Source organism: Babylonia areolata, chromosome 26 (assembly GCF_041734735.1).
Source record: "Babylonia areolata isolate BAREFJ2019XMU chromosome 26, ASM4173473v1, whole genome shotgun sequence".
Classification (NCBI taxonomy): Eukaryota; Metazoa; Mollusca; class Gastropoda; order Neogastropoda; family Buccinidae; genus Babylonia; species Babylonia areolata.
The window spans coordinates 1025796-1045000 of NC_134901.1; the positions used below are offsets into that span (position 1 = coordinate 1025796).

Sequence of the window (19205 nt, forward strand, 5' to 3'; positions counted from 1 at the left end):
CTTCCTTTTATCGGATAAAGTTAGTGTGCTTTCCCTTTGTCGGATAAAGTTAGTGTGCTCTCCCTTTTATCTGATAAAGTTAGTGTGCTTTCCCTTTTATCTGATAAAGTTAGTGTGCTTTCCCTTTTATCTGATAAAGTTAGTGTGCTTTCCCTTTTATCTGACAAAGTGTGCTTCCCTTGATAAAGTTAGTGTGCTTTCCCTTTTATCTGATACAGTTAGTGTGCTTTCCCTTTTATCGGATAAAGTTAGTGTGCTCTCCCTTTTATCGGATAAAGTTAGTGTGCTTTCCCTTTGTCGGATAAAGTTAGTGTGCTTTCCCTTTTATCTGACACAGTTAGCGTGCTTTCCCTTTTATCTGATAAAGTTAGTGTGCTTTCCCTTTTATCTGATAAAGTTAGTGTGCTTCCCTTTTATCTGACAAAGTTAGTGTGCTTTCCCTTTTATCGGATAGTTAGTGTGATTTCCCTTTTATCGGATAAAGTTAGTGTGCTTTCCCTTTTATCGGATAAAGTTAAGGTGAGCAGTGTGCTTTCCCTTTTATCTGATAAAGTTAGTGTGCTTTCCCTTTTATCTGATAGAGTTAGTGTGCTTTCCCTTTTATCGGATAGTTAGTGTGCTTCCCTTTTATCTGACAAAGTTAGTGTGCTTTCCCTTTAATCGGATAGTTTGTGTGCTTTCCCTTTTATCGGATAAAGTTAAGGTGAAAGTGCGACAGGATACTGAAGCCATCAACAAATTTGGACCCAGACAAAGACAACGTTTCGGGATTTTTGTCACATACGGCTTATCCGATGTGTGCACCTCAGATCAAATCTTGCTGCTTACAACCCAGCCGACCACACTGGGGCCATTTCAGGGCTGCTTCTACCTGCTCAAAATGACGTTACGTTAAATTCACAGCTGTGCCTTATGTTCTATCACCTCATGGACCTCAAGTCGTAACTTAAACTAAACACCTATGGACAGTTACAGCAATCAGAGCTGGCACATGGACAGACCCCTACCTTGGGTATTGCTCCACGAAGGGCTCCACAATGCTCATCTTGCAGCACGGACAGGCAGGGAACTTGCGTCTGGTTGTCTCCAGCACCAGACTTTCAAACTCCATGTCACGGTCCATGTTGAATGTCTCCCTGTCAACACACACACAAACACACACAGTGTTTCCTATCTGTCACACAGTTCATAGTATTTGTGGGAAAGAGAGTAAAAAGCAGGCAGGCAGGCAGGCAGGCAGACACACACACACACAACACCTTTCATGGTATTTTGGGGAAAGGTAGTTATAAGACAGGCACACACACAGCTTCCTATTTGTCACACCATTGACAGTTTTTTGAGGACAGATATAACAGGCAAGCAGATACACTCACACACACAGTAATTCTCTGCAATACTCCAAGAAGTTCTGTAAACAAGTAAGAGAATGATAGCAACAGTGATAAGTGTATGACATGCACCTCATTTTCATTTCTGGTCTCATTACATGCACAATAATGTGACAGAGTTAGGGGATTCATAGCTCATTTCCCATATCCAGTTAAAGAGAATCCAAAGCACTGTTTCAATTAAATGTTAAAATTGGAAACACAGAAAATCTTGCGATTTGGCTTTAGGGAAAATTTGCATGGTTTTATATCCCATCAATATGTATCTGCGTGTAAAGTTTTGCTCCTGTCAGATGACTTTCCAAAAATGAAGACTTGAACTTAAGTCTTGTTCAGCTGGGCAGCTGTGACACAGCCCCATGTGGTTGGCTGGACTAAAAACAATGATTTCAAATGCCACACTTGTCAGCGTTCCATGGGGTACGGAAACAAGGATATACCCAGCATGCAAATCCATGATAATGGAGTATGGGGTAAACAAACTCAACTGTCACACATGTTAACATGTTACATGTCTGTGAAAGTGTGTGTGTGTATGTGTGTGTGTGTGTGTGTGTGTGTGTGTGTGTCTGTGTGTCTCTCTCTGTGTGTGTGTGTGTGTGTGTGCGTGTATGACTGAAAGCCGACTGAATGACAGTGAAAACGAATGAATGCCCAAGGCAGCTGTCTGTCACCTTTACCCTGGGAGGCAGCCTGTTGAGCAAATAACTTTGTAAAGCACTCAGAGCTTGGTCTATCACTGAGGATAAGTGCTATACTGGTATCCATAAAGCACTCAGAGCCTGGTCTATGACTGAGGACAAGTGCTACACTGGTATCCATAAAGCACTCACAGCTTGGTCTATGATGGAGGACAAGTGCTATATTGGTATCCATAAAGCACTCAGAGCCTGGTCTATGACTGAGGACAAGCGCTATATTGGTATCCATAAAGCACTCAGAGCCTGGTCTATGACTGAGGACAAGCGCTATATTGGTATCCATAAAGCACTCAGAGCCTGGTCTATGACTGAGGACAAGCGCTATACTGGTATCCATAAAGCACTCAGAGCTTGGTCTATGACGGAGGATAAGCGCTATACTGGTATCCATAAAGCACTCACAGCTTGGTCTATGACGGAGGATAAGCGCTATACTGGTATCCATAAAGCACTCACAGCTTGGTCTATGACGGAGGATAAGCGCTATACTGGTATCCATAAAGCACTCAGAGCTTGGTCTATGACGGAGGATAAGCGCTATATTGGTATCCATAAAGCACTCACAGCTTGGTCTATGACGGAGGATAAGCGCTATACTGGTATCCATAAAGCACTCACAGCTTGGTCTATGACGGAGGATAAGCGCTATATTGGTATCCATAAAGCACTCACAGCTTGGTCTATGACGGAGGATAAGCGCTATACTGGTATCCATAAAGCACTCAGAGCTTGGTCTATGACTGAGGATAAGTGCTATACTGGTATCCATAAAGCACTTAGAGCTTGCTCTATGACAGAGGATCAGCGCTACATTGGTATCCATAAAGCACTTAGAACTTGCTCTATGACAGAGGATAAGCGCTACATTAATATCCATAAAGCACTTAGAGATTCCTCTATGACGGAGGATAAGCGTTATATAAGTATCCATAAAGCACTTAAAGCTTGGTCTATGACAAAGGATAAGCGCTATATAAGTATCCATAAAGCACTTAAAGCTTGACATGTGATTGAGGATAAGCGCTATATAAGTGTCCATAAAGCACTTAAAGCTTGACCTATGAGGATAAGCGCTATATAAGTATCCATAAAGCACTTAAAGCTTGACATGTGATTGAGGATAAGCGCTATATAAGTATCCATAAAGCACTTAGAGCTTGGTCTATGACAAAGGATAAGCACTATATATGTATCCATAAAGCACTGTAAGCTTGGTCGATGACAAAGGATAAGCACTATATATGTATCCATAAAGCACTGTAAGCTTGACCTAGGACTGAGGATAAATGCCATATTAGTAGCCATAAAGCACTTAGAACTTGGTCTGTAATGGAAGATAAGCGCTATATAGGTATCCATAAAGCACTTAAAACTTGGTCTATGACTGAGGATAAGTGCTATGTATGTATCCATAAAGGACTCAGAACTTGGTCTATGACTGAGGATAAGTGCTATGTATGTATCCAAATCATCATCACACCTGGCCAGCTGCAGTCCATGTGAGAGCTGGGTGTAGTCCACTTCTCCTGCATCGTCCGGGTCCAACAAGCGGGTCAACAGGTGAGTCTCCACTGCCGTCAATGGGACATTCAGGTCAAACAAACCTGCAAAATGCTGCACAGGTCATTCAGGTCAAACAAACCTGCAAAATGCTGCACAGGACATTCAGGTCAAACAAACCTGCAAAATGCTGCACAGGTCATTCAGGTCAAACCAACCTGCAAAATGTTGCACAGGTCAGTCAGGTCAAACAAACCTGCAAAATACTGCACAGGACATTCAGGTCAAACAAACCTGCAAAATGCTGCACAGGACATTCAGGTCAAACAAACCTGCAAAATGCTGCACAGGTCATTCAGGTCAAACAAACCTGCAAAATGCTGCACAGGTCATTCAGGTCAAACAAACCTGCAAAATGCTGCACAGGTCATTCAGGTCAAACAAACCTGCAAAATGCTGCACAGGTCATTCAGGTCAAACAAACCTGCAAAATGCTGCACAGGACATTCAGGTCAAACAAACCTGCAAAATGCTGCACAGGTCATTCAGGTCAAACAAACCTGCAAAATGTTGCACAGGTCATTCAGGTCAAACAAACCTGCAAAATGCTGCACAGGTCATTCAGGTCAAACAAACCTGCAAAATGCTGCACAGGTCATTCAGGTCAAACAAACCTGCAAAATGCTGCACAGGTCATTCAGGTCAAACCAACCTGCAAAATGCTGCACAGCTCACTTTGACGTAGGTGTCATGTATACATTATACACATAATACATATATATCCAGAGATAGGCAGATATACAAAATGCGCTTAAGGTGACAAATGTCACCCTAACAACCCTGTCACCTTAATGTTTTTGCTTTTTGCAGCTTTCTCTTTGGCTCTAGCAAATTAAAACTGAGCTACCTGGGATCCAATTTTTTAACCTTTATCAATCAGAACAAGAGACAAGAGATGGAAACCTATTTTGGGAATCAGGTGGACTTTTGTGAAAATGATCATTAAGGCTGCTATAAAAAAAACCCAAAAAACTGTTGATTTTTTTTCTGTGTTAAAGGCCACCAATTAGAATACTATGTCTTGAATATTTCATTGCACCTTCGTATCGAAAAGACTGGTTATACATTACAGTGCAAAGTTTGTTTTACCGCATATACTACACAAAAGTTTGGGATATGTGCCTGGATATGGCTGGTCACCCCAAAAGGAGGAGTTTGTATTATACTCCATGTTTGGTGTTACATATACTTACCATGTCAAACTGATGCAAACTAGGCCTATTGGTTTGCTCTGCTTGGCCAAATTTTGCGCGGCTAACAGTGAAAACACGGGGCCCACCTGCTCTCAGCCAATCAAACGCCTCTAAAAGCTATAAGCGCTGAATCATTCCTTTGGCCAAGGCTCTCCATGCCATCTTGTCAGGTTTACGCTCTGTCTCGTCTTACGCTTTTTTCGGCTATTAAGCGTATCCTTTTGGCCTTATTTTGTTGCATGCGGCTTGTGTTTATTGTATTCTTACATTCTGTGTACTCGATTCGACTCGGCACCCTCGATTCGTTCGTTTTTTTTCTGCCTCTAAGTCGATCCTGTCTTTCCTTTCTCTGTTGGGGGTCGGATTTTCGCTGGGTGCCTAAGCGCGGGTTCCATGCCTCGTGTGCCATACCTCGAAGGCAGGAATCATGACGCTGGGATTGAGAATCGGCAAGAGACTCTCCCAGGCCCGGAGCTCATGATTCCTCCCGATACGGACCGCGGCGATGCGTCGTTAGACGCTGATCACGGAGGCGACTTTCGTACCAGTAAAACGGTCTTGAAGGGGACCGTGGGGAAAGAGGTACGAGCGTCGCCTCCTGAGGTGTCCCAGCGCGAGGCAGGGAGAGGGGGGAATGGCAAGTCCTCTCCTGGCTGTGGGGACTCGCAGCTAGGCGCGAACTCCCAAGGGGAGGCCGCGCATGGCCATTAACCGGGTCCCCACTCGGAGACGGCCCTCACGTGCCCCATTGTTGTTCCCCCTCCTCCCTTCTCTGTCGACCCCCCTCCCCCACCTCCTTTTGGTGGGGGAGAAAAAGTTGGTTCCGGGGGGGGATCTCTACTTTGCCCACCCTGGGCCAAGCCACCCCAGTCTCCCCACGGGAGGGGATTCGGGGCGCGTGGCAACCTGCTCTGCAGGTCTTCCCGCTATCCAGCCGGTCTCCCCTGCTGGGGGAGGCCCGCGCGTGTCAGGCGGTTCCGGGCAGTCAGCCCGCTCGTCTGCGAGCAGGACTGACACCCAAGTCGGACCTGACCTCCCTCCGACTTGGCCAGGTTGTTCCCTTCATGGAGGTCAACGCACCAGTGACCCTTGGGGTTCGGGTTACAGTATGGCTGGTGCCCATGGGTAGTTACCCCCATTCTACCCGTACTGGGGTGCACCTATGGTGCACGCTGGGTTGCCGGGAGTACCAAGGGCCAGCCCCTTGTCCGCTCCCCACCCGACCCAACCCAGCACATCTCACAGGGTGACGCACACAGCCCCGACAAGTGGGATCGACTTCTTGTCGGTCAGGTCGAGCTCCTCGACCAATATTGCCACTCTGTCCACAAATCGGGTCTCTGTCAACCCACAGGTGACCTCCACGGTCACAACGGCCTTCTTGTCAGGACCGACGGTGGCTGAGGGGCCCTACTCAGCCCGGGGGAGCCTGCGGTTCCCACCTGCCCAGCCCTCGGTCCTACAGTGAGATGAGTGCCCATTTTCACAATGGATGTCCTAAGGTGGGATATGACTTACAGTATATATATATATATATATATATATATATATATAGAGAGAGAGAGAGAGAGAGAGAGAGAGAGATGTATATAGATAGATATATTGATACAATCAGATTGAAACCACTTTGTTACTTCCATCCCATCTCCCATACAATGTATTTGAATTCTTTCCCAATCCTGAACAAATTTCCATCAGAACTCCAACTCCACAAGAATGAGACAACAAACACATTTTAGCATGCACATGTTTTCTGTTATCATTTTAAAAACTTACATGCAGATTTATACAATGTTTATGTAACATTTCCTAAAACTTCAAAGGATACTGACACTATTCTTAAAACTGACCAGTGTATTTCTATTTTGACACTGAGTGGTGGCCTGGGTTCTAGTCTTTCAGATGAGATGATAAACCAAGGTCATGTGTGCAACGAGCATTTAGTGCATGTGAATGATTCCCCTGGCAACAAAAAGGCTCAAGTCATTCCAGCCACCGTCTGAAATGCTGAGTCACACTGACAAACTGTGCAGATTGTGCAACCCTTGATGAAAGGAAACTTACTTACACTGCAAAGTAAAGCACTGCTGCTTCAGGGTTCCACCCCCCCCCCCCTACCCCCCCTGGTTTTCTGCACACATTGCCTGGACTTTTACACTTTGATGCCATTTTGGTGAGAGTGATATGGCGCCACACGCATGCTCAGATTAGTGTTTTCAGGTTGAAAAATGTGGATTGGTGCACTGAACAAGCACATGTGTTGATTACTCATGGAATGTAAAATATTTATTTCATTTTAATTCTAGTATAAAGAAAAAAAATTCATAAAAGTTATTATTCATACATACACATATATATCGTGTTGTACTTTTAATATTTCTCACAACAGATTTTCATGTGTGAAATAAGGGCTGCTCTCACCAGGGAGAGCGCATCGCTACAGAGCGCCACCTATATTCTTTCCCCATTTTCTGCCTGAATTTTTTTCTTCAGAATTTCATAATTGCTAGTCCAAATTGAAATCCAGGTATGCAAACAGCACCAAGGAAGGACAACTGACCAGCTTTAAACTCATCAGTGGTGACGGCACCCTCCCCATCAGTGTCCATCTTGCTGTAAAGCTCAGCGGCTACAGGGGCCACGTCCACCAGCCAGCAGTGCATGCGGTCGATGAAGTTGTCAAAGTACGCTTCATCCTCCTTCAACTTCAATATCGCTTTCTCCAGCTTCTCCTGAAACACAGAGAGAAGGGGTAGGAGTGTGTGTGTGTGTGTGTGTGTGTGTGTGTGTGTGTGTGTGTGTGTGAGTGTGTGTGTGTGCGTGCGGAGAGGGGTGGGTGTGGGAGAGGGGGCGGGGGGGGGGGGGGGCAGAGACAGACCAAGAGGGAAGGAGAGAAAGAGCGAAAGCAAGTGGTGAGTATGAAGAAAAAAATGAAGGACGGATGGACGGAAAAACAATAAAGGCTTTATGGTTTGCTGAGTCCTCAATTTCTTGTTTTGTTTTGCTTTAAAAAAAAAAAAAAAAAAAAAGGGGGGGGGGGGGGGGGGTTAAAAATAAAAAAGTGTCAACATGTCTGCCTTGCAATCATAATGTTGATTTCTACCATATCTATCATCATTAAAGTATGAATTCTTATGTATTTATATTCACTGTCTTTGCCATTAAAATTGCAAACAAAATTCAACATTATTGATTTCTGAAACGCAAAAAGTAAGAAAAATGATGAAATTTAAAGACGATTTCAACAGATAACACAACTGGGGGGAAAAGAACTCACCTTCCTGTGCATCACATGAACAAAATGAAAACCAAGAGAAAAATGTGTATATCACTCAATAATTCACATTTCATGCAAGTGTCAGTTATCTGTGCATTCCTACTTTGAAATAAAAACAAAACAAAACATGATGATGTATTGAATTTAAACACCAACGCTACATCAAATCTTTACCAACAAATACACTGATCTTGGCAAGCCTGTATTTTTACCAGCAATGAGCAAAAATGACAAATTTGATATTATGAAACTTGAAATTATGGCTCTGTCATGAATAAGAATAAAGAAAGGTACAAGAATTTCACACTTTTAATTTTGCTTCACAATGTGAGGAAACTCGACATAACTGATGAATCATAGCTGTCTGCTGGAAATTCAGTATCGTTTCAACATGCCCCAAAGGAGAAAACTGTTCAAGTTCCTAAGTGGTCCCCAACTTTTTGTGAACCCTGTAGATGATGGAAATCAGGAAAACTGATGGTCATGAAGCCTGACACTTACATGGGCCTTCTCCGACTTGGTCAGCTTCTTCTTCTTCTTCTTCCCCTTCTTGCCCTTGCCCCCATCCTCCGTGGGGGTCTTGACCCCGGACATCAGCGTGGAGGTGTTATCCGTTTCCAGCCCCTCCACCTTGTCCTCCCCATCAGATGCCGCCGCTTTGGGGCCAGCAGACTTCTTCCTGAACAGTCAGCCATTTGGTACCTCATCAGGGATAATTATTAATAATACAGTATGTTAATATAAAAGATTAAAGGTTCAACTGGTCCCATAGCTTCTTTCAGCCACCAGGATAGTTGAATCATATTCACTATCTAGTGCTTAGCAGAGGAAAGCAGGAGCCCAATCCTCTGATTCTGCCATTTCAACCTTCCCCGACCTAAGTCAGGTGCCCATTCACACTAGGATGGAGTGAAGAACCTTCCCCGACCTAAGTCAGGTGCCCATTCACACTAGGATGGAGTGAAGAACCTTCCCCAAGGACACAACACCATGCTGAAATGGGGCTCTAATCCTGATCACTTAATCTGAGGTCCAACAAATTACCAATTCTGTCATGATGGCTCCATCTTTTACATTTATATAACGCTTTCAGGGTGTGCAAAGAGCTTTACATTAGTACATCTGTCCAACACAAAACAGATAAAAACACACATGCATGTACACACAAATATATCCAGATTTTACATATACATAATCTGAGATAGAGAATGAAGTGCCTTATTCATGTTGAGACTGCTTAAAAAGTAAGATTTTTAGATACACTGTTTTAAAAGATGAGAGAGAAGGAAACAGACAAAGTGAAAAAGACAGTGAATTCCATGTTTGTACAGCTCAAGAGCTGACAGCTCTCCCACTGTTTCTGTTGAAGTTGGGATTTTGTGACTTGGCTCAAAACAAAGGCTATGGTGTTAGCAGGTCAGACATCTTTGTACTCGGGATGGACACCTGTTCTTTTCTTTAGACAGGCTGTTATTGTTGTCCAGTTGCTGGGGGTTCTTTTCTTTAGACAGGCTGTTATTGTTGTCCAGTTGTTGGGGGTTCTTTTCTTTAGACAGGCTGTTATTGTTGTCCAGTTGTTGGGGTTCTTTTCTTTAGACAGGCTGTTATTGTTGTCCAGTTGTTGGGGGTTCTTTTCTTTAGACAGGCTGTTATTGTTGTCCAGTTGTTTGGGGGTTCTTTTCTTTAGACAGGCTGTTATTGTTGTCCAGTTGTTGGGGGTTCTTTTCTTTAGACAGGCTGTTATTGTTGTCCACTTGTTGGGGGTTCTTTTCTTTAGACAGGCTGTTATTGTTGTCCACTTGTTGGGGGTTCTTTTCTTTAGACAGGCTGTTATTGTTGTCCAGTTGTTTGGGGTTCTTTTCTTTAGACAGGCTGTTATTGTTGTCCACTTGTTGGGGTTCTTTTCTTTAGACAGGCTGTTATTGTTGTCCACTTGTTGGGGGTTCTTTTCTTTAGACAGGCTGTTATTGTTGTCCACTTGTTGGGGTTCTTTTCTTTAGACAGGCTGTTATTGTTGTCCACTTGTTGGGGGTTCTTTTCTTTAGACAGGCTGTTATTGTTGTCCAGTTGTTGGGGGTTCTTTTCTTTAGACAGGCTGTTATTGTTGTCCAGTTGTTGGGGTTCTTTTCTTTAGACAGGCTGTTATTGTTGTCCAGTTGTTGGGGTTCTTTTCTTTAGACAGGCTGTTATTGTTGTCCAGTTGTTGGGGGTTCTTTTCTTTAGACAGGCTGTTATTGTTGTCCAGTTGTTTTGGGGTTCTTTTCTTTAGACAGGCTGTTATTGTTGTCCACTTGTTGGGGGTTCTTTTCTTTAGACAGGCTGTTATTGTTGTCCACTTGTTGGGGGTTCTTTTCTTTAGACAGGCTGTTATTGTTGTCCAGTTGTTTTGGGGTTCTTTTCTTTAGACAGGCTGTTATTGTTGTCCAGTTGTTTGGGGGTTCTTTTCTTTAGACAGGCTGTTATTGTTGTCCAGTTGTTGGGGGTTCTTTTCTTTAGACAGGCTGTTATTGTTGTCCAGTTGTTTTGGGGTTCTTTTCTTTAGACAGGCTGTTATTGATGTCCAGTTGTTGGGGGTTTGTTGGGGGTTCTTTTCTTTAGACAGGCTGTTATTGTTGTCCACTTGTTGGGGGTTCTTTTCTTTAGACAGGCTGTTATTGTTGTCCACTTGTTGGGGGTTCTTTTCTTTAGACAGGCTGTTATTGTTGTCCAGTTGTTGGGGTTCTTTTCTTTAGACAGGCTGTTATTGATGTCCAGTTGTTGGGGGTTTGTTGGGGGTTCTTTTCTTTAGACAGGCTGTTATTGTTGTCCACTTGTTGGGGGTTCTTTTCTTTAGACAGGCTGTTATTGTTGTCCAGTTGTTTTGGGGTTCTTTTCTTTAGACAGGCTGTTATTGTTGTCCACTTGTTGGGGGTTCTTTTCTTTAGACAGGCTGTTATTGTTGTCCAGTTGTTTTGGGGTTCTTTTCTTTAGACAGGCTGTTATTGTTGTCCAGTTGTTTTGGGGTTCTTTTCTTTAGACAGGCTGTTATTGTTGTCCACTTGTTGGGGGTTCTTTTCTTTAGACAGGCTGTTATTGTTGTCCAGTTGTTTTGGGGTTCTTTTCTTTAGACAGGCTGTTATTGTTGTCCAGTTGTTTTGGGGTTCTTTTCTTTAGACAGGCTGTTATTGTTGTCCACTTGTTGGGGGTTCTTTTCTTTAGACAGGCTGTTATTGTTGTCCAGTTGTTTTGGGGTTCTTTTCTTTAGACAGGCTGTTATTGTTGTCCACTTGTTGGGGGTTCTTTTCTTTAGACAGGCTGTTATTGTTGTCCAGTTGTTTTGGGGTTCTTTTCTTTAGACAGGCTGTTATTGTTGTCCACTTGTTGGGGGTTCTTTTCTTTAGACAGGCTGTTATTGTTGTCCAGTTGTTTTGGGGTTCTTTTCTTTAGACAGGCTGTTATTGTTGTCCAGTTGTTTTGGGGTTCTTTTCTTTAGACAGGCTGTTATTGTTGTCCATTGTTGGGGGTTCTTTTCTTTAGACAGGCTGTTATTGTTGTCCAGTTGTTTTGGGGTTCTTTCTTGGGGTGTTTTTTTCAGGAAGTGTATGGTACTTTTTCTTTCTGTCTGTAAGCGTAATTGCTAGGTCACTGACCAATTTAATTACAAGTTACAAACCCAATCATGTGTGGGTGTATAAAATTAACCCCACTTCTATATTTGTACCCAGAACTGTAGACTGCATGTTACACAGAAACTGAAGCTAGTGGTTGTCACATGTATTCTGCCACACATAATTTGCTGTCATTGATATTTTACATTGTATCCCTACCCCTCCTATTTTGGGTAGAATATGCCCTCCATCTCAGTCCTTTAAGCAGAAATTGGTCAGTTTTATTGTAGAATATTCCTCCATCTCAGTCCTTTAAGCAGAAATTGGTCAGTTTTATTGTAGAATATTCCTCCATCTCAGTCCTTTAAGCAGAAATTGGTCAGTTTTATTGTAGAATATTCCCTCCATCTGTCCTTTCAGCAGAAATTGGTCAGGTTTATTGTAGAATATTCCATCTCAGTCCTTTAAGCAGAAATTGGTCAGTTTTATTGTAGAATATTCCCTCCATCTCAGTCCTTTAAGCAGAAATTGGTCAGTTTTATTGTAGAATATTCCCTCCATCTTGGTCTTAGTTTTAGGCTGCATTCATTTCTGTAACTATAATTTCTGAGTCTGATTCAATGGAGGTGAAAACTTGTCAGTTTTGTGATACATGCATTCTGTGAAATATACACAAACATAATGCAATTTTAATTACAGTTTTAATAACTCAAACTCTACAGACTAAAGACAATGGGAATGGTATAGTTTAAAAAAAAAAATTAAGATAAAAAAATGGGGGGAAAGACACATTTTTCACAAGAACGAATAAGAAATGAAAATAACAAACATGGAAAATGTTACATAATAAAAACTGCTGCGACTTGTAACCATAATTGGTGGCAACAGCACTAAAATGTAGGGATTTTGTGAAGAAAAAAATGATAAAAAAATAATTAAGACTGACAGGTTGAAACAGAAAATATAACTGTACAGCTTCCTCTGTGCTGTGTGTGTGTGTATTTGTGTGAATATGTGTGTGTGTGTGTGTGTGTGTGTGTGTGTGTGTGTGTGTGAGAGAGAGAGAGAGAAGACAGAGAGAGAGAGAGAGAGAGAGAGAGAGAGTGTGTGTGTGAAAGAGAGAGAGATTGCCAGAGAGGAGAAAAGAGCGTGTGAACCAATGTGAACCAAGAGCGCAGGTAACGGGCACCTGCACTTGAATACACATCAGACAGGTAACAATTTAAACAGCCAGCCATTCAACCCTTCACAAGCCAGGCCCCAGGTAAAAGACCCTATGACTAATCATTTTCATTCCAGCCTGAATAGGCGTCCTGTTCTCCAGCATATTACAGCTGTCGCTAGGGACTGAACTGAACTGTCCTACAATCAGCTCCTTACACGGGCAGCACTGAACAAATTGGCTGACACGGCAAGCCTCAATGCCAGAGCAAACTTATTGGTTTGGCTCACAGCCACCACCGTAATAAAGCGTGTGTAATTCAAATGGGTGTAAGCAAACACATACAATAATGTCGTGAAATACACATGTTTTCAATATGTACTTAACTGATTCTGTGTGTATTCTGAGACCCAGCACAGAGGGGTGCAGAAGGGGAGTATTATAGCAATACAAAAAAAACACACCAAAAAACAAACAAAAAAACACACACCAAAAACAAACAAACAAAAAAACTCAAGTCATAACATTTAATTTACTGACAATGAGTGACATGTCAAGCAAGCAGTCACCATCTTTTTGTCCTGCCCCCACCTCCACAAGAACACATCTTTTCATTTCAGCATGATTTTTTTTAATTTTTACTTTGAGTATGACAGATTTCATTTTATCATGAGGAACATGCAATTGTGAACCAATTGCAAAAAACATGCAGCATGAGTCTTTCTGTGCCCTTTACATATCTTATATATGCTGTATTTCTTTCTTTCTTTTTTTTGTTGTTTTTGTCATAGTTCTATTTATGTCTGGGACAACTAAAATTCTGGTGGACAAGTGGAAATTATGCTTTCTCCAGATGTCTGAGTAACAAATTATCTGACTGATTCAGTGAACAGTTGACTGCCTTTTTCACAATCTAATCCCCCCCCCCCCCCAACCCCACCCCTGACCCCAACTTTTTTCAGAATAGAACCCCAGTCCAAAGACAATGTGTATTATGTATCTCAAATGTGTTGGTGCGGAGCCAGTACTTCTATTCCCTTTGTTTCTCTCTCTCTCTCTCTCTCTAACGAGTGCCAAGTATACACAGCATGCTATCTTTGGTCCGTTCTAATCAACAATGGCGTTATTTTCAATATTTTGTACATATTGTTCGCTGAAAGCAGTCAGCAACATGCTGCTGCACAAATTTGGGCTTTTTGGATTCTGGAAATCGCAAACCTTCAGATTAACCTATTCAGTACCAGATAATTTTCTATATAAAAAAAGAAAAGAAAAAAGAGCTTTCCCCTTGCCAGGAAATTTTGAGGATTCAAGAGTAATGAATTCAAGAAAAAAAATTCTACCCCAAAAACTATAGGATACACAAAACCCTAAGGAGATACAGATTGAAAGAAAGTTTTTGTGACAGAAAATGAATATGGATTCCGCATCTAAGCTTTCACAAATATTTTATTTGTAGATAACTATTCAGACACTTTCAAACTGAAGATAATGATTTTTGTGCATCAAAAAAGTTTATTTCCACCTCTACAAAAAGACAGGCCAAAAGGAAAAAAAAAGAGAAAAGAATACAGCTGGAAATAAACTGCTTACTGTCAGATTATTATACCTGTAGATGAAAACAAAAATAAATAGGTTACATTTAAAAAAAAACAAAAACAATCACAACCCTTGTTGATATGTAACTTTGTAAATGAATAACTGTCCCAATAATGAAAAACGTGTGTCCAGGCAAGTTAAAATGTCAATCATGTTCTCAGAAATTGAGCATTCAAGCTTTTCTTACAAACTAAGACTTAAAGGGTCCCCCTTTAGAGGGGAAAGAGCTTTGATGAAGTGTCTGCTGTCCATCCAGTTTGTCTCTTCAACTGATCAGTGACAAAAGTGTGAAAAAATTAAACTACAAGCTTCCCATCCATTGTCCGTCAACCCTGAATTTCATGAAAATCATGGATTATTGGCTGTTGTCCATTTCAGCAGTTGACTAAAAAGAGCTCACCGATGTTAGCAACCACACCCCCTATCACGCCCCCTTCGACCTATTGTCTTTCACCAACCCTTTCTCTCTCCTCCCTCTATTCCCTATCTATGTGAAAGTACTGTACTTTCACTGTCTTTCAAAGTCATCTGCTAAAAAATTATGTCTAACTGGACAGACCAACTGAACAGTGTTAACTGTTGCCATCAGTTTCCTCAGTCGTCGTTTATCACTTTCAACTTCAAACAAATCAGACAAGATAGATCCATCTCTCATCATCATACCCATCCATAATCATCTGCAAAGCTGTGAAAATCTGCTGAGACACTGTCTCTGTTAAACCAAGTTTCAGAACCCTTTCTAAGTTTCTTGCATACGAGGCAAAACCACTTCATGCATGATCCACATGTTGAGTCAGTGAATCGTCATTGACAAGAAAGGGGTCTTCCAACTGGCTTATGCTTATCTGAACAGTATTTTTAGAGTCTATCTGTGTATATTGAACCAAACTCTAATGAAGGATAAATAATAGATGCAGGACATCTTATAGGCACTACCACAATACTTTGTGTAGGACATCCACTGATATGGACACTGAACAGGATAAAAAAACAAACAAAAAAACCCAGAGGCTATCACAGTGTAAGAGATTTGAACTGAAGATACAAATAAGATAAAAGATGAAGGAATACAACCAAAAGAGAACATTTCAGGAATCATGGATGAAAAATAATAATGAAGACAAACACCATGGATGAACTGTCAGTGGTGTTAGGAATATGATGAAGATGATATCAGATATGGATACCTCGATCTATACTGCTGAATGTGATCAGAAGTCAGTATTTGTTGTATAGTTTGTTTGATCAGGCCCCAAAATGTGAACATGTTCTAAATACTGAAAGACAATGTACTGTGTGTTATACTGACTTTCAAAAGTAAACAACTAAGCATTAAAACAGTAAACAACTAAACATTAAAACAGTAAACAACTAAGCATTAAAAGTATACAACATCTGTTTATACTTATACTTTTATGCCTCAAAGTTTGTTTTTTGTGTGTGTTTTTTTGTTGTTGTTGTGTTCATTTCTGTATACATGTGCATGCGTACATAAATGCAGTTACTGCTTGGGTGGGTGCATGAATTCTGAAACAAGACCGTGGCCAAGGTATGGAGCTGCCAATGTGAGATCATGCACAGTAAAAAGTATTATTATGTATACATGGCAACTGTAGACATGTGTTAATGTTTATCTTGCAACTTACAATTTTGACTTAATTACTATTAATTATTCCTGTGGGTTTGGTTCCCCTTGACATGCTTGGAGCAGTTTTGTGTGTTCACGGTTTACAGAGATAACTCCAAAACACAGAGCAACCCACACAAAATACCCGCATTTACACGATTCAGAAAAAAACCCGAATTTTTCGGTTCATTCACGTATCTTCCTAACAAGAAATCAGTCGCGGAATCTGTCTGAAGTGAAAATAAGTGCTTAAGGGATTAATAATTTTGTACACAGTGAATAACGATGGCAGATGACCGCACACTGTGCGTCCGACAGTCGCGATACAATTTTGCACCTTAGAAACTGAGGATGCGACCATAAAGTTGATGAACCAACACACAGTGCACGAAATTCTTCTTCTTCCACTTAACGACCAATATCAGAATGCTGATGAAAATTATCGTGTTGTGGGAGGCTGCTGTTAGGCGCAATTTAGCTGGGCTAGCGAGGGATGTTCTGTTAACTGATATGGGAGATGGGGTGCAGTCCGCTGTGTGTTCGCATCTCCAGCACAGTTCAAAGGCATCGGACGCATCTATGTTTTGTATTCCAACTAACAACAGGTGGTAAGACACTCAAAAAACACCATAAAAATACAGACCTTTTCTTCGTGCCTTTCTTTTTACCAGGCATGATGAAGAGACTTGGACACCACCAGGAATCAAAGACAATATAACGTCGATTGGGGATCACGTCCACACTGTGGACTGCTCTGTCGCCAAGCGCGCGATTGACATGCGCACTGACCCAGCCAAGGGAAGGGAAATAACTGTCGGCCCACTTGACACCGAACCATTTTCAAAGAGTGAAAGTCGTCTGTCTCCTCGAAACGGATGCGGCCAAAAGATGTATGAAGTCCGATTTTTTTTTTTTTTTTTTTTTTTTTTTCGTTTTTCTCCCACATTCCTTTTTCCTCACCACTAGATTTCGACTGGCGGTCTGGGAATGTCTTCTGTACAAGAGTAATGGGAGATTATTCCCGTCGGTATTTAATTGATATTTTGTGCACGCTTTGAGCAGTTTCATCCTCTCCCCGGCCCCTGCCCTTTTTGCCTGCCCTCATTTGCCCCGTGTTTGAAGTGTGGCAGTCTTGTGTTACAGCCCTTATGGAACTTGAGCCTTAAAAAGTGAAAATTTGACAGAAACAAACAACTGAGTGGGGTGACTGGCAAACCTTGCACACACACTTCAACACACACTGACCCGGTCACCGTGACACACACACACACACACACGCTGCACGCACACACACACACACACACACGCTGCACGCACACACACACACGCTGCACGCACACACGCACACCAGATATGCAACAAATATGCAGTTTCACAGATATGCCGAGTGAAAGCACGACGGAACCGTGGCAAATGTTCTGAAGCCCAATTACCGCGACACATAAAAGCACATGAGCTCCGATACAAATTGAACTCATGCACGCACCCCACTTCCCCGCGCCCAACACGACCACCTCCCACGCACACACAAACATCTATCCTATATTTTCCCATCTCCCATGACCCGCAGACACGCACAGTCGGACACACTGAGACTGACACACACACTCCTGCGTTTCGCAGCCAGTTTCCAGTCCACGCCACACGCCATAGGTAGGCCCTATGATCGGCATACGCACACGCCAGCTCATTCCTCAGTAAATTCCGTCGCTCCCACAAATCACACACACACACACACACACACACGCACACAAAACGGTTATAATCGTAAAATGTTACACTGATGTCTGTCTGAGTGTGTATGCTGGCCACGGTGTCACTGTGTGTGTGTGTGTGTGTGTGTGTGTGTGTGTGCGCGCGCGCGCGCGCGCATGAAATCTGACTGAATGACACAGGAAACAACTGATGAGCGCCAAATGGCAGCCGTCAGTCGGCTCTATCCAGGTTGTGCCCGTTGTGCAAATGACACCGAGTTTGTAAAGCGCTCAGAGCTTGCCGGGTCTCCGCCGACCGAGGATAGGCACTATGTAAGTATCCATATCAATCACAAACACACACAGTTACCCCCCTTCCCACACGGACCAACATACATGCCCTCATACATGCACAGAGCTCTCCTAACACATACGCCGGTGCGCGCGCGTGCACACACACACACACACATACACGCGCGCGTGTGCACGCCAATACATACTACCACCGATTTGCTGCAAGAGGGGTGGGAACAAATCTGATGCCTTGAACGTGGCGTGGCGTCTAGCCTTTTGCTCAGTCTCAGTAGTGTATTTGGGAAAGCCCAGATCGAGAGACAGTTCCGTTCTGGAGAAATCTGCTTAAAGTTGGTTTGGAAATGATAGCAATATTCGTTCAGTTTGATTTGCAAATAATCGTGCCCAACCTTTCATGCAAGACTTACTCTCTTATCTTTCTTTTTGTCAGGCGTTGAATGGTCTGATGGCCTTGTACCCGTTTTTTTTTGTTTGTTTGTTTTTGTTTTTTCCGGTAACAATTACTTTTCTTAGGATTTCAGATATTCCGACATGCTGACCGCTGGTTGTTGTTGCGTAACCAGCAAGTCTGTTAGCTCGCTCATTTCGCTCAACACCTACATGTCCGAGGCAGTATAACCATCATCACAGTGTAAGCTTTTCAACTAAAAGTTGCGCCTGGCACTGCCTCATGACACTTTGGGCTCCCATTTCAGCTTCTTCATTTTTCTTCTTTTGTTGTTTTGGTTTGTAGGAGTCAGTCAGAACCATAGCATGTTGGTTTTTAGGCGTATAAATAGATGGCAGCCAGTGGAGAGCATGTGTCACAGAGCTCCAACTTTTATTGTCAAGCTGGAGGTTTTGACTTCGTACGGAGCATTCTCTTCTCTTGTTGTATTTCTCTTTTGCTTTACAGTGGATCCCCAACCGGAATGGTCTTTGGTGACTGAGCCATCTGTATACATGGTATTTTTACTGTTTTCTTCTGTGAGTAGCTTCACCTCTGCATCCGTTCTGCCCGCTGAGAATTTCTGACAATGTATTCCCAAATTATAGTGGGTGAAATGACTGTGTTGAAATGTTTGAGGTCAGTTTTCAGGGCTTTCCTCCCGCTCTAGCT

At 42.5% G+C, this 19205-nt stretch overlaps 1 protein-coding gene across 2 annotated transcripts in view; it reads right to left on the minus strand.

Annotated features, from left to right (window-relative positions):
- Positions 1 to 19205, minus strand: part of LOC143300860 (microtubule-actin cross-linking factor 1, isoforms 6/7-like) — a 36418-nt gene that overhangs the window by 7410 nt on the left and 9803 nt on the right. The window contains exons 1-5 of one of the 2 annotated variants that reach the window (XM_076614826.1): positions 16741 to 16851; positions 8624 to 8801; positions 7406 to 7577; positions 3573 to 3696; positions 1008 to 1136 (exon numbers count right to left, since the gene is read on the minus strand). In XM_076614826.1, coding sequence (XP_076470941.1) covers positions 1008 to 1136; positions 3573 to 3696; positions 7406 to 7577; positions 8624 to 8801; positions 16741 to 16772 — 635 coding nt within the window. In that variant the 5' untranslated portion in view covers positions 16773 to 16851. Of the gene's footprint in view, positions 1 to 1007; positions 1137 to 3572; positions 3697 to 7405; positions 7578 to 8623; positions 8802 to 16740; positions 16852 to 19205 lie in introns of those variants that run through there. The other variant, XM_076614827.1, reaches the window with a different exon arrangement.